The sequence below is a fragment of the Microcaecilia unicolor genome, chromosome 2 (genome assembly GCF_901765095.1).
Source record: "Microcaecilia unicolor chromosome 2, aMicUni1.1, whole genome shotgun sequence".
Classification (NCBI taxonomy): Eukaryota; Metazoa; Chordata; class Amphibia; order Gymnophiona; family Siphonopidae; genus Microcaecilia; species Microcaecilia unicolor.
Genome location: NC_044032.1, coordinates 365,156,509 through 365,171,976, shown reverse-complemented (window position 1 = coordinate 365,171,976; position 15,468 = coordinate 365,156,509). Strand labels below are relative to the sequence as shown.

General features: G+C 43.2%; 1 protein-coding gene across 2 annotated transcripts in view; it reads left to right on the top strand.

Moving 5' to 3' along the window:
- LOC115463769 (low-density lipoprotein receptor-related protein 1-like) overlaps nt 1–15,468 on the top strand; it is a 282,424-nt gene that overhangs the window by 206,459 nt on the left and 60,497 nt on the right. For both annotated transcript variants that reach the window (XM_030194533.1, XM_030194532.1), the window contains 3 exons: nt 621–804; nt 1,640–1,852; nt 3,413–3,596. In XM_030194533.1, the coding sequence (XP_030050393.1) occupies nt 621–804; nt 1,640–1,852; nt 3,413–3,596 (581 nt within the window). The remainder of the gene's footprint in view (nt 1–620; nt 805–1,639; nt 1,853–3,412; nt 3,597–15,468) is intronic.

Here is a 15,468-nt window from a genome sequence, read left to right as displayed (position 1 = left end):
GTTTAATACAACTGTTATGTTAACTTGGATTGGCTTTGCTGTTTCTGTCCTATTGCTCTCATCCTCATCCCCTCCACCCCTCTTGCTATCCTGTTAGCTATGTTGGGTAACTGACACCAATATCATTATACCTCTTATCAGAGCATTCATCAGCATGAGTATTTTCATATGTAAAACTCCAAAAACTGCTTTCCTTTATGCTTTGGAACATATTTGTATCTCTTCTCCCAACTGAAACTTAGATGGACTAACTCGGTCTGTATCACCTATGCTGAAAATTGACCTTGACCCCTGTTTAGGGGTGTCTTGTATCTTAAAATCCAGACTCCTGATTCCACAATTTTTTTTTCCTTTTGTAGGGGGGAGAAAACATTGACTGGATGGTCAACATCTCATGCTCTTTTACTTATTTCCTGTTAGATTTTGTTTTCTATACAATATAAGTAGGTTGTGGTATTAATCCACTCATGAATATAATGCATGGGTTGGCACATCTTAGGATTTAGTGGCCTAAAATTCATAGTATGGAAATAGTTCTGCATTTCAGAATCTTGACTTAGAAACAGGGCCAGTGTCCTAATCTAATCTGAATGGCTTCATGAGGTTCTTGCTGGTTTCAGAGGTGTGCCTGTGAAAAGGGATTCCAGTTGAGCAGTGACAAGAGCTTGTGTATTGACATCAATGAGTGCAAGGAGTTTGTCTCGCCATGCAGCCAAACCTGCAATAATAAAAATGGCACATATAGCTGTACCTGTCACCCTGGCTTTCTGCTGGAGCCTGATGGACACATATGCAAAGTGACAGGTAAGAGCTGAATTCTTTCGCTGATCAACAGTTTCTTGATATTCCATTTTAACCTTAAACCCTGCCATTACCATTTCTAAGAAACTAGCAGATTCTGATCAGGTAGAAAGCCATGCTGTCATTCCAAAAAGAGGTCTGGACTTAAAATTCATATTAGCTGACTAGCATAAAAGGTAAAGGTTGACTGTCTTCATGTAGCTTTCAGTAATTCTCATTTATTAAATTCCTCGTAGAATAGAGGCTTACAAATGACCATCAGTTGCTAAAATGCAAGACCGAAATTCATATCAATTCTGGGTTGGCCTCAAGTTGTAGCTACAGTACTGCAAAATATTGTTTGGTCCTGGAGAAAAATGAAGTAGAATATTTGTAAGGGATAAAACAGGAAGATGTAATGATTAGGATCTTTGGGCCTTGAAAGTTTTTAAATATAGCTGACTGCCAGAAGGAAACTTTGTATACCTTGATCTTACAGCACTACAGTAGCTTGTGGTCTCAGTTCACCCTCCCTCCCTCCCCCCCTCCCCCATAGCCACCTTATCCTTTGGAATAGACACGTAACTGCTCAATTCTAGTTGTTAAACCTCAAACTGCTCAGGGATTACTTTCATCCACTATCCCCTCCCCAATAAGCCCAGGCTATGCAGAAAACACGCACGACTAGACTCTAGTATTAAAGGTTTTCTGGATACCCAATGAATATGAATGTGTGTAAACATTTTACACATATATATTTTTTCAGTGAACCTGACTGGGTTGAAGCCTTCATTTGGTAGGCTAACTATGGCTGTGCTTTTTAAGTTGGTTTGATTTGACTAGTACATCTCTACCATAGGCTCGGAGCCAGTGCTGCTGGTAGCAGTTCACAATAACCTGATCACATATGGGTTACGAAGTATGAAAGAAGAAATACTGGTATCGGACAAGAATCTGATTATTTCTGTTGACTATGACTTGGTTGAGCAGAAAGTGTTTTGGATGGATCTTCATGCTGAAAGCATTAAGTGGATAACAACAACTACAAAAAGGAAAGGAACTTTAGTGAAAGGTTGGTTTGATTTTAAAAATCATATGTTGGGTCAAGGCTATAATTGAAACTCAACATCCTGTCTGACACTAGGAACTACCCAGCACAGATCATTCTTTCCAGGTGTGAGTAGGAGTTTAAGGGCAGCTAATTGTACTCTTACAGTAATTTTGTTGCAACCCTTTTAAACCCAGCTATGCTTTGATGCCTTGACCACATCTTCCAACTAATTCTATAGCTTGCATGAAAATATGCTTCAACATAGTGTCTGGGAAAACAAACCTCCTCTTGCCCCCCCCCCCCCCCCCCCAAAAAAAAAAGCCAAAAAGATCCTACTGCACCAGAAACCTCTGCCTGACATTCAAGACACTTCAGAGTACTTTATTTTTCAACAGGATGGAGCTCCAGTGCATCAAGCTAGCAAAACAGTTGAGCTCTTAATGAAACCTCAGAATTCACTGAGCCAACAGCTCAGTGGTAAAGACTCTGTGGATGTATCAAGGTTGAAGGACACTTTGCTTAAACTAAGGAAAAAAAACATACTAAATGTCGGCTGTACTTTGGGTGCTCCATTTTCAAAGCACATAGTGTAACTTTGTAATCTGGCCATGTCTATGCTTTGAAAGTGAGTCTCCATACGTTTAAACAATTGCAAAAGTATTTTGAAACTATACGAGTCCAAATTTATTTTTCCAGACACCATGTATATTCTGAGGGGAGGATGTCCTCACCATTATGCAAAATTTTCAGTTCATACTGTACACCGCCTTGAGTGAATTCCTTGAAAAAGGCGGTAAATCCTAATATGTTCATTTTTTGCCCTCCTTACATGCTGTTGCAGCAATTGGTATTCATTAGTCTCTCACCAGCAATGGCAGGGACTCGGCACGACATGTATCTGTGCCAGGTAGAATGGTCTTACATAAGTACATTAGTGCCATACTGGGAAAGACCAAAGGTCCATCTAGCCCAGCATCCTGTCACCGACAGTGGCCAATCCAGGTCAAGGGCACCTGGCACTCTTACTCGTGTCCTGCTTGGATTGTACACAAGTGTTCTGCCAAACCATTTGAACATGCCTTGCTAGCTGGAATCACTCTTTACCCCCCCCCCCCCCCCCCCAAATTGGCCTTCACGTTCTTTGCTGGCAGAACATCTGGGGGGAGGGGGGGAAGCTGTGGAAAGCACCAGTACTATAGAGCCAAGATCTCTTATGGGATGTATTGTTGCTGAGCGAGAGAAGGAAAGACCACTGGGAGGATGTCAACACAAGGTATAGAAAATATAATGGCGCTAAGGGAGGGAACTGGGATGAGGTGGCAGTAAGATGTGATCACTATAACATGGAAGGGTACAAGGACAAAGGAAAGAAGTGAAAGCCAGTTTAAAGATCCTGTTTTGTTACAGGATGAAAATTGTGAGGATTTTATTGGTTAAACAATTTGTGACAATTTTTCTACCCTTAAGCTGTGGGAAGAGACGGGGTGGCTTTTCTTTTTTTACCAACATCTGTTTTGTAATTTGATTGAAGGACTTGGTATTGGTGCTCTGTATATAAAAATTTAAACCTTTAATTTTCAGGGATAAAAGCTGACAGCATAGCAGTAGACTGGATAGGGAGAAACATCTACTGGACAGATGGGACAGCGGGAAGGATCCTAGCTGCTGGGCTAAACTTGACCTGGAAAGGAATTCCTGAATACACAGTTATGCTGGACACTGATTTAGATCAGCCTCGGTCCCTGGTTCTTCAGCCACTGAGTGGGTAAGATTAAATGGCTACTGTTAAACTCTTGAGGCTGAACAGGGTTGAGCGTTCATATACAAAAATTGCATATGGATTCTTTGCTTGTCCTTAACTGAATTATATAACAAGATTTAACTGTTCCACATATTGCAGTATGTAGAATGGTTACAAAATGCGTCCATGAACCTGACGATCTCAATTTAAAGCAAACAATTTTTTGATTAAGCACTTTCAAATCCTGCTGTTAGGATTTATTTACTGCCTTTTTGAAGGAATTCACTCAAGGCAATGTACAGTAAGAATAAATCCAACATAATAAATTACAGCAGGAAAAATGTTCAAATACAAACTATGGCATAGTATACTCTTACAATGTCAACATATGTAATGTTTTAATAGACATCAATAACAATACCCAGCTCCAAATGAATACTCAGTTCATCTTATAACATTTGTTAGTAGTACTGGATCTGTCGGATGCGCATGTCTCCACTATTCTGGCTCATTGTATCAAGCCAAGCAATGATTTATAGTGAGCTTGTATTAGTCATCCATTTTTTAACATTTTTTTGAAAAAAGTTTAACAATCTTTCAAATATCAAACTTCAATATTCAAGTTTCAAAACAGCATATTTTAAATACTTTATTTTTCCTTTTACTGCTACTCCCTTCTCGGTATTTCCGGTTTACATTAAGGAGACTTCTTAAACTGACATGAGCTCATGTTTCGCACAAACTGCTGTGTCAAGGATTGTCTCCACTATACCAAAAGGCAACATCTTCATACCCCACGGCATATGAAGATGTTGCCTTTCGATATAGTGGAGACAAATCCTTGACACAGCAGTTTGTGCGAAACATGAGTTCGTCAGCTTAAGTCTCCTTAATGTAAACCGGAAATACCGAGAAGGGAGTAGCAGTAACAGGAAAAATAAGCTTTTGAGCTAAGTATTTAAAATATGCTGTTTTGAAACTTGAATATTGAGTTTGATATTAGAAAGATTAAACTTTTTTCAAAAAAATGTTAAAAAAATGGATCAATGACATACATGCCCACTATAAATCATTGCTTGGCTTGATACAATGAGCCAGAATAGTGGAGACATGCACATCCGACAGATCCAGTACTACTAACATAAATGTTATAAGATGAACTGAATATTAATTTGGAGCTGGGTATTGGTGGTGCTGGATATAGTAACCCTCTCCAGTAAGAAAAGTTACAGATACTGCAGTTACTGATGTTTTAATAGACGGCATAGGGTATAAGCAAAGATGGAACATATAGATAAGAGGAGTTAAAAACTAAGAAGACTTAATGCAAAGAAAGTTGCACATGAGGTGACAAGTGTTAATATTCTCAGCTTGGGTAGGAGTGGATAACCTTGTCCTGCAGTATGTGCAGCTTGTCACTCCTTGTATGTGTGAGAGACTAATGGGTTAGATAGTACTTCCAGTCTGTTTTTTATCCTTTTTTTTTTTTTTTCCTCTCCAGAACACTTTGTAAGATCAGGTACCTTAACTTCAAACAGGATAGCTGCAACAATTTCCCCCATCAATGCTAAAACATCTATTCCTGAAAAGGGATGTTAAGTATATTGCAGTAATATATTTGGCAGCAAGACCAGGGCCTTTTAGTTTGAAAACACGTGAGTGGAGGAATAGCCTAATAAAGAGCAGTGGCTGAGAGCTTTGGGAACTGGGTTCATTCCCACTGCAGCTCCTTGGGACTCCGGGGAAGTTGCTTAATCCTCCATTGCCCCAGGTACAAAATACAGATTCTCTACTAGGGACAAGAGCGCCTGTATGTAATGTAAAATGCTTTGGTTGTACCACAGAAAGGCAGTAGATCAAATCCATGACCCCTTCAAGTTTCATTTTCTTTTAAGTTTGACCCTTGATTTGAATCATTTGTCTTGACATGGGTCTAGTGTGAAGGGTGGCCTCAGTACCATAAAGTGGTTATGAGCTGCATGAATCAAATTATCTGAAATTCTTTTAGGTTTTTGACCAGGGATATGTAGTGGCTTAGTGCTAATGTTCTTATGGATCTAATTAAGACATCACATTTTAATGGCTATTTAATATCCACAGTGACCTGCTTTTAAATAAAACACTCAGTCCTGTAGCTGACCTGAACATTTGGGAGTAAAGCAATTTTAAAAGTTGTGCATGCTGCTTCAAAAAAAAACAAAACAACCTCAAACTGCATAAAATTGCAGATAAGTGGGCACCAGCATCTTTTTCTGATGGGTAAAATCGGTCACCTAACTCTTTTATAACAGAGCAAGTTGTATCTAGCATTACTTAACTCCAAAGGAATGCTAACATATAAAAGTCACTTTACACCTTTTTGAAAAAGACAATGCCATTGTACTATAATATAGACAGTAATTTTCAGCTACATAGTGTGCTTCATAAACATCCCTGACTTCCCTGGCCAGGTCATGAATCATTTGTCAGACCTAGAGGGTGTATATAAGCTCAGGGGAAAAATGCAATATCTCTAATCGGACTAACGAGGTTTGAGGGGCTAATTTGCAACAATAACTAAAATATAAAATGACAAAAAAGCAAACTTGGGTTTCTGGCAAAATTTTTTGTAAGTGGATTACAGCACTCTACACAGGGCCTAGAGCGAGGATATAATTGGATGGTGGTTCAAGGAACACAGGGGTGCCCATTATCTCCTTTGTTCTAATGGTGGAGGCATTGGAAGTGAGGGTTTGAGCGGATCCAAATAACAGAGGTGAATTTAAAATATCCTTGCTTGCTGATATTTTCACCATAACTGAGCCTGAGCTTACTCTGCTCCAGATAGTGGACACACTGAATATGGTGGTAATTCAGGTTTCAAAATACACTGTGAAGCCAGAAATTGTGAAATCAGAAATATTAAATGTATCTAGTGCCCAAAGATTATGTATCCATTTCCCTTCTGGGTGCAGGGGAGCATTAAATATTTAGGTGTGCACCTTAGTCCAGTTGGAACTTAGACTTTATAAATTGAAACTATGGATTTGACTAAGTACCTCATGAAAGACTCCTGAGGGTGTTAGTCATGGGATAGGAGGTAATGTCCTATTGTGGATTAAGAACTGGTTGAAAGAAGGCAAAGTAGGGTTAAATGGTGATTATTCTCAATGGAGAACATATACATAGTAACATAGTAGATGACGGCAGAAAGACCTACACGGTCCATCCAGTCTGCCCAACAAGATAACGCGTATGTGCTACTTTGTGCCGAGAAGAGCACAGGTACAAATCAAAGTAGGGTATACACAAAGACTGTATAAGTCTGCCCAGCACTATCACCGCCTCCCAACCACCGGCTCTGGCACAGACCGTATAAGTCTGCCCAGCACTATCCCTGCCTCCCAACCACCAGTCCTGCTTCCCACCACCAGCTCTGGCACAGACCGTATAAGTCTGCCCCGCCTCCCGATCTTGACTAAGCTCCTGAGGATCCATTCCTTCTGCACAGGATTCCTGGTGGGGTTTCCCTGCAGGTCTGTGCTGGGACCGCTGCTTTTTAACATTTGTAAATGATCGAGATGGGGATAACTTGTGAGGTAATTACATTTCCTGATAGTTATGCAAAGTTGTTAAATTGCAAGCGGACCTTAAACTAGAAGACTGGGCATCCAAAATGCAGACTACATTTAATGTGAGCAAGTGCCATTGGGAAATAGGAACCCAAACTATAGCTACATGATGAAGGGTTCCATATTGGGAATCACCGCCTAAGAAAACCCTCTGCTTGGTGTGCAGTGGCAGCTATGAAAGAAAACAGAATGTTAGGAATTATTAGGAAAGGAATGGAAAACAAAAATGAAGTTATGCCTTTGTATCGCTCCATAGTGTGACCACACCTCATGTGTTTAATTCTGATCATAGTGAAATTAGAAAAGAGAAGGGCAATGAATGATAAACGGGATGGGATGACTTCCCTATGAAAGGCTAAAGCAGCTAGAGATGGCTGAACTAAGTGGAGTGGAACAGATAGAAGTGAATTGCTTGTTTACTCTTTCCAAAAATACTAGGACTAGAGAGCATGCAATGAAGCTGCTAAGTTAAAATGGGAGAAAATGTTTCTTCAGTCAACATGTAATTAAACTCTTGAATTCATTGCTAGAGAATGTGGTGTAAAATTTAGCAGGGTTTAAATGGATTTGGGGAAAATCCACTAACCTCTAGGGTAAGTAGCATAAAATCTGTTTTACTCTTCTGGGATCATGCCAGGTACTTGTGTTGTGGATTGGCCACTGTTGGAAAACAGGATACTGGGCTTGATGCACCTTGTTTGTCCCAGTATGTCAATGCTTATGTTAATGTTATGCAACTATTTCAGACTTTATCAAGGCCTTTGCAATGATATAGACAGATGGCATGGATTAACAGTGTTTGGTTGGGTAGGATGGTGATCAAGAGACCTAGATTTTTCAGATGTTCCCACTGTCCATCCCACAGATAGCCCTGGTGTGGCTTCAGAGGACGGTGTTCTTTCTCTTGGCAAGAGACAACCTCACATGGCTTGATGGAAACTGCATGGTGGACTGAGTGTACTAGATTTTAGGCATTATTGCTCTGCTCAACCCAGATTCCTTTTGGTGTGGTGTGCAGAAGTACTAAAGTCTGGGTACAGGATAGTATGGGACCCACTTTTTTGGGGGGAGGGGTAGGGACACCTGAGAAACTAAAGGGGAAGAGGGATCCAGATAACCTCATTGTCAATCACTTTCTTTATGGTGTAAGGTCTGTTTCATCATAATGGGGTCTAAAGAACTGTCCCCACTATGCACCTTTATCTGTCTCTTCAATATGCTTAGTTGGGATAGTAAACTGCTTCAACAATGAGAGCATAGGGGTATCTTTACTGTAGACTATCTTTTTTTTTTTTTTTTTTTTTTTTTTGAACTTTCAATTGAAAGATCACTATGAGGTTCCTAACACTTTCTTAACCTCCAGTTGAGCCATCTTATCCAGAGCTATGCTCTGAATACATGGCCAAATGCATTTTGATATGCTGAGAAGCAGGTGGGTCACACCAATGTAAGTTGATCTTCCCTATATGATTTGCCAGATCGAGAAGTGGGGGAGACCTTTACATGAATTCCCTCCCCCCCCCCCCCCCCCCAATAACATGTAGGGAAAAGTTACATGGCAGGAATGGTCCTGTATATATCAGAACACTTTCTGATTCTCGGCAACTTCAGTGGAAAATGGAATCAAATCTGTATATAGGTGGTACCTGCCTCCTAGGATTGCAAAGTTTGGTGCCTCACAGCAGAGCCAGTGTTGGTGAAGTTGTGATTAGGAGGGCACTTGTTTTCATATATTATGGTCCTGGCCTTGTGTTTTCGAGAAACAATATGCTCAAATATTCATTATTCAATGAGTGGACTAAACTTACCACCTGACTCATTGCCTACATCTACGATTGGAGTTCTGTTAACCATGCCTTGCTGTCATAAGACAAGAGATTGCTTGACTTATCTGGTCTGCCTACTGTCTCTGATACAAAGGGTGCACTGAGCAGGTGGAAACCTGGTTAGGTTTGCTGAACCACCCCTTTCCTCACTTGATATCGGACCTTGGTTTGACCAAATATGTGAATTCCCTGAATGATTGGATGTTTAGCTGATAACAATGACTTTTAAAGATATGTTGGATAGTTACTTGGACAAGACCCTTAATCAGCTGTTTTGTGACTTGTATGCTCTGCACCAATTTAGCTACTGTTGTTGGGGGTGGGGGAGGAGGAAGGAAAGGGATGGTCACTTCGGTAGCGCATTCTATTTTCACCTGCTGAAGATTTTGGTACTTTTTTTTTTAACATACAAACTACTTCAGAACAGAATTCACTTCATAAGAGATGAGGAATTAAGTCTCTTAACATGAAATTGGCAGGCTATGTACTATCAAGATTTTAAAATGTGGCTCAAGTAAAAATGCATTAATCTAATCATTCATACTTGGATGATGCAGTGTCCACATCAAACTTCTGAAATGGAATAGATTCAACAAAAAATCTTTTCTAGTTCTGCTTCAAGGAACTAAACGCAGCACAATATGAAGAAATTTATTGATCTTAGTTATCCATATGGGCACTCTTCCTATTGGCCATGGACACCATAATGTGAGACTACCAGTTAATTACCTTTCATTACTACAGTGGTGGAAATAAGTATTTGATCCCTTGCTGATTTTGTAAGTTTGCCCACTGACAAAGACATGAGCAGCCCATAATTGAAGGGTAGGTTATTGGTAACAGTGAGAGATAGCACATCACAAATTAAATCCGGAAAATCACATTGTGGAAAGTATATGAATTTATTTGCATTCTGCAGAGGGAAATAAGTATTTAATCCCTCTGGCAAACAAGACCTAATACTTGGTGGCAAAACCCTTGTTGGCAAGCACAGCGGTCAGACGTCTTCTGTAGTTGATGATGAGGTTTGCACACATGTCAGGAGGAATTTTGGTCCACTCCTCTTTGCAGATCATCTCTAAATCATTAAGAGTTCTGGGCTGTCGCTTGGCAACTCGCAGCTTCAGCTCCCTCCATAAGTTTTCAATGGGATTAAGGTCTGGTGACTGGCTAGGCCACTCCATGACCCTAATGTGCTTCTTCCTGAGCCACTCCTTTGTTGCCTTGGCTGTATGTTTTGGGTCATTGTCGTGCTGGAAGACCCAGCCACGACCCATTTTTAAGGCCCTGGCGGAGGGAAGGAGGTTGTCACTCAGAATTGTACGGTACATGGCCCCATCCATTCTCCCATTGATGCGGTGAAGTAGTCCTGTGCCCTTAGCAGAGAAACACCCCCAAAACATAACATTTCCACCTCCATGCTTGACAGTGGGGATGGTGTTCTTTGGGTCATAGGCAGCATTTCTCTTCCTCCAAACACGGCGAGTTGAGTTCATGCCAAAGAGCTCAATTTTTGTCTCATCTGACCACAGCACCTTCTCCCAATCCCTCTCGGCATCATCCAGGTGTTCACTGGCAAACTTCAGACGGGCCGTCACATGTGCCTTCCGGAGCAGGGGGACCTTGCGGGCACTGCAGGATTGCAATCCGTTATGTCGTAATGTGTTACCAATGGTTTTCGTGGTGACAGTGGTCCCAGCTGCCTTGAGATCATTGACAAGTTCCCCCCTTGTAGTTGTAGGCTGATTTCTAACCTTCCTCATGATCAAGGATACCCCACGAGGTGAGATTTTGCGTGGAGCCCCAGATCTTTGTCGATTGACAGTCATTTTGTACTTCTTCCATTTTCTTACTATGGCACCAACAGTTGTCTCCTTCTCGCCCAGCGTCTTACTGATGGTTTTGTAGCCCATTCCAGCCTTGTGCAGGTGTATGATCTTGTCCCTGACATCCTTAGAGAGCTCCTTGCTCTTGGCCATTTTGTAGAGGTTAGAGTCTGACTGATTCACTGAGTCTGTGGACAGGTGTCTTTCATACAGGTGACCATTGCCGACAGCTGTCTGTCATGCAGGTAACGAGTTGATTTGGAGCATCTACCTGGTCTGTAGGGGCCAGATCTCTTACTGGTTGGTGGGGGATCAAATACTTATTTCCCTCTGCAGAATGCAAATAAATTCATATACTTTCCACAATGTGATTTTCCGGATTTAATTTGTGATGTGCTATCTCTCACTGTTACCAATAACCTACCCTTCAATTATGGGCTGCTCATGTCTTTGTCAGTGGGCAAACTTACAAAATCAGCAAGGGATCAAATACTTATTTCCACCACTGTATAGGTGGTGTTTATTGCACAAGAATATAGACTTCTACATTGCATCAGCCTAAAATGTGAGGTGCACTTCTAGCACCCACCTGGGGTTAACCCTGCAACCTCCTGGAGGGTCTATTCTCAGCACTGCACAGGTCTGCCTGCACCTGTGCACATGCTCTAGACAAGCACCTTCCTCCCACTGACTGGGGTCCCACTTGCCTCTAGGCAAGTCTCCTACCAACAAGTTATTTCACTGTGATTTCTAAGGACGCTGAGGCTGTGCTCTCAGGGGTCCCGCAGTTCCTAGAAAGCACCCACAGACCCAAAACACAAACCACCAGGGTTCTTAGTTGGTCCAGGATAACAGAGCTAATAAAATAATAATCTAAACACTTACTATCTGGGTAGCACCTGGGGAATTTGAGGAAAACTGCTCACAGGTCTTGAACAGGGCCTTAGGGCAAAGATGCTTACCCTTTGCACTCCCTTCTAAGACTGGGGAAAATCCAGTACGTCCAGGATGGATTTTGAACTCGGAGACCAGAGCAAGAACTTTGTAAGTACCTGGCCAATGGCACTGCAGGTTACTTCCCCCCAGGGCTTAAATGGAAAAGAAAACCACCTTCTGGTCAAAGAAAAATACATTGCATGAAAATATTAACAGTTCACAGGATTGAAAACCTGTTTTGCCACACCTCCCCCTTTAAAGAAACCGAGGACTGCAGTCTGTCAGGTGTTGACAGCCCAGTGTCGGGGCATTCCTGGCTCTTTCTGGAGAGTCCATCAGCATTGCTGTGTTCACTGCCCTTCCTATGCTGTATGGTGAAGTTGTACATTTGCATTGACAGGCTCCACCAGAGTAGCTTCCCATTATCACCTGAGACTTTTATTTTTTTTTTTTAAGCCAGACTAATGGATTGTGATATGTGATAACAGTAAAGTCTTGCCCATTGTATCAAGGCTGCAAATGTCTCGCCGGAAATGGTGGTCGGCTCCAGTCTTCTTCCAACAGTCAACCCACAAAGTCTCAAGACAGCACAGCTTTTAGTACAAAACTGTTTATTCCTTTTTCTCTTTCTCTGAATGTCTCAGGTTCAAAACTTAGTCCCAAACAGGCAACAGTCCCATTCCTTGCCAAAAAAAAAAAAAAATCAAAACCCAAAACTTCCTTTCTTTTCAAACCGTCCCCCCAAAAGTCCATGCCTCCTGGCTTTGTTTTAAAGTCTCTCCTATTAGGTGATTGCAGGTTGTCCCATACTTACGGTCCCAGTCACTGTAGGAACTTCTGCTGAAAGCACTGGAGTGCTGGTTCCACCTGGACTGGCTCAGGATCTGGAACTGGTGAGGTTCTTTGCTGCTTCTGTTGGTTGGGCTGCCTGTGAGTCACCATAGCAGGCAGGGGCGTAGCCAGACAACAGATTTTGGCTGGGCCTAGGTAAGAAGTGGGTGGGCACAAAGTGTTCTCCCCCCCCATGCCCCAAGAAATATCTCAGCTGGTGGGAAAATGCTTCTTTCCACCTTGGTAGTCTGCAGCAGGCATGCACTGAAAACTGAGCATGCGCAGGTGCCAGTATCGTGGAGAGTAGCATTTTCTTTACCATCAGAGGGAAGTCTTCAGCTGGCAGAGCTTGGTATCTCCACCAGCTACCGCTAAATTTTACTTTTGGGTGGGCCTGAGCCCTAAGTGGGTGGGCCCTGGCCCACCCAGGCCCACCTGTGGCTACGCCACTGATAGCAGGTACTCTGACTCTATCAAGGGTAATGTTCGTTGGACCCATGTCAGTTCCACACAGCATTAGTACCAGCATGCTTACATTATTCCTACTTCTCTGTATCCAGGCTTGATACCTCAATCCAGGTATACTCAAGCAATGGGTACAGTCTCTTTGGATCCATTGGCTTACACTACATCTGCAGTGCACCCTGGTAGAATAGCACCATCCAGCACCAGCTCTGGTTGTAATAGTCATGCTAGAGCCATTGTCCACAAGCCTAGCTACCTGGGTCTGGTTCACTGGGGTGCTAGAGTGTGGAGGAAATCAATTTGCTTAATTGCTTGATGACTAGTAACTTTTTGGGCTGCATCTACTGTGTAGGCCTCCTTCATGGGATTGGAGCTACCCATGAAAGCTGCCAGCTTCGGTGCAGGATCTGAAATGTTGGATTGCAGCTACTGTGTAGGCCTCCTTCATGGGACTGGAGCTACCTACAAAAGCTGCCAGCTTTTGTGCAAGAGCTGAAATGTTCAGTACAGGCTTTGGGTTATCTGGGCAATCCAATTTGAAATGTCCTTTACGCCCACACTAGTAACAAGGATGTTAGTGCCTAAAATCTTTAAGTTTTGGGGGAATACTGGAGGGTTTGCCGACACTCGGAGGTCGCAGAAGATACTGTCAACTTCTCTTCACTGACCAGGGACAATTAGTCACAGAGATGTCGGCCAACTTAGCCGCCGCCTTGGGAGTATGGGACTGGTTTTGTCAGTCCTCCAGGGTTTTAACATCGGCTCCATTAAGCCACCACTGGTGCTGGTTTAACTGGATCACAGACTTGCTGTTGAGTATCATCCGCCCCCTTTTTGTAAAGTTTGGAACTTTTAGTCTTTAGGTCTTGGGGCTAATGGCTTAATGCTTTGTGCACATCTCCATGGATAGTCCTTGGAAGGCCTCAAGTGCTCTACCAGTGAGCTTTCCTCCCAAATAGCATACTGTCTTGGGAATTTCATTGAGGTGGCAATAAGGATATCCATCAGTAGTGTTTCAGGAATCGTCAAACTGCACAAATAGGTTGGGCCCGATCTGGGCATATCCTGTCTCCAACCTGGGTGCAGGGGATGGGCTGGAGTGTTGGATATGAGCAAGGTCCAGCTGGAATTCACACTCATCATACCTCAGCTGGATTTCCTCTTGTCGCCGTTCCCATTCCTCTCGCCTTTGCTCTCCCACGTAAATCTGCTGGATTTCAGCTGGCATGGCATCTAGTCCTGCCAACTCACAGGCCTTTGCTCACAAGGAGTTCCTCCCCCTCCCCCAGGAGAACTCTGCACAGGCAGGTCCTTCAGCTCCGCCTCGTTGAGGTTATCCAGTCACTCTTGTTAGGTCAAGTATATCTGGTGTCTTAACAGTCGTATGCTGCTAATCTAACACTACCAAAAAAAAAAAAAACTGGGTTGCTGTTACTGCTGCACTTGTTCACTGTGCTCTGTCTGGAGTTTACAGACCTCTGAACCACTCACTGGATGGTGACCCTTGCTCCACACACTGAGCCTGACAATCCCACCATTTTGCCATCAAAAAAGACAAGGTCTATCACGACTCACCTGGGGTTAACCCTGTGGCCACCTGGAGGGTCTGTCCCCAGCAATGCTCGGGCCCACCTGCACCTGTGCACATACTCTAAACTAGCATCCTCCTCCCACCGACTGGGTCCTGCTTGCCTCTGGATGAGTCTCCCACCCACAAGTTATTCCATGGTGATTTCTAAGGACACTGGGGCCATGCTCTCAGGGGTACCACAGTTCCTAGAAAGCACCCACAGACCCAAAACACAAACCCAGCAGGATTCTTGTCGGTCCAGGACAAGAGTTAATAAACTAATGGGTTTATCAGAAAAAAAAATTAGAACAGTGAAAAAGAAACAAGTATCTAAACACTGTTAACTACCTGGATAGCACCTGGGGAGTTTCAGGAAAATAACTGCTCACAGGGCCTTAGGGCAGAGATGCTTACCTTTTACACACCCTATCTGAGACCGGAGAAAATCCAGTTTATTCTGGCTGGATTTTGAACTCTGAGCTCAGAGCATCTGACCAGTGGCACTGCAGGCAGTGTTGCCAGGTGGGCGGTTTTACCGCCCAATTGGGCGGTTTTCCGCGACCCGCCGCGGGAAATTTTTGCCCGCGGTGGGTTGCGGTTTTTTGGGCTCCTTTTTGGCTTCGGGGCGGTTTTTTCGCCGGCTTTTGCGGGTTTTTCGCCGGCTTTTTTCGGCCGCGGTGGGCGGGGTTAATGACGTTTCTGGGCGGGGTTAGTGACGGGGGAGGCGGGGTTAGTGACGGGGGAGGCGGGGTTAGTGACGAGGCGGGGTTAGTGACGAGGCGGGGTTAGTGACGGGGAGGCGGGGCCGATGACGGCGGGGGTGGGGGTGAT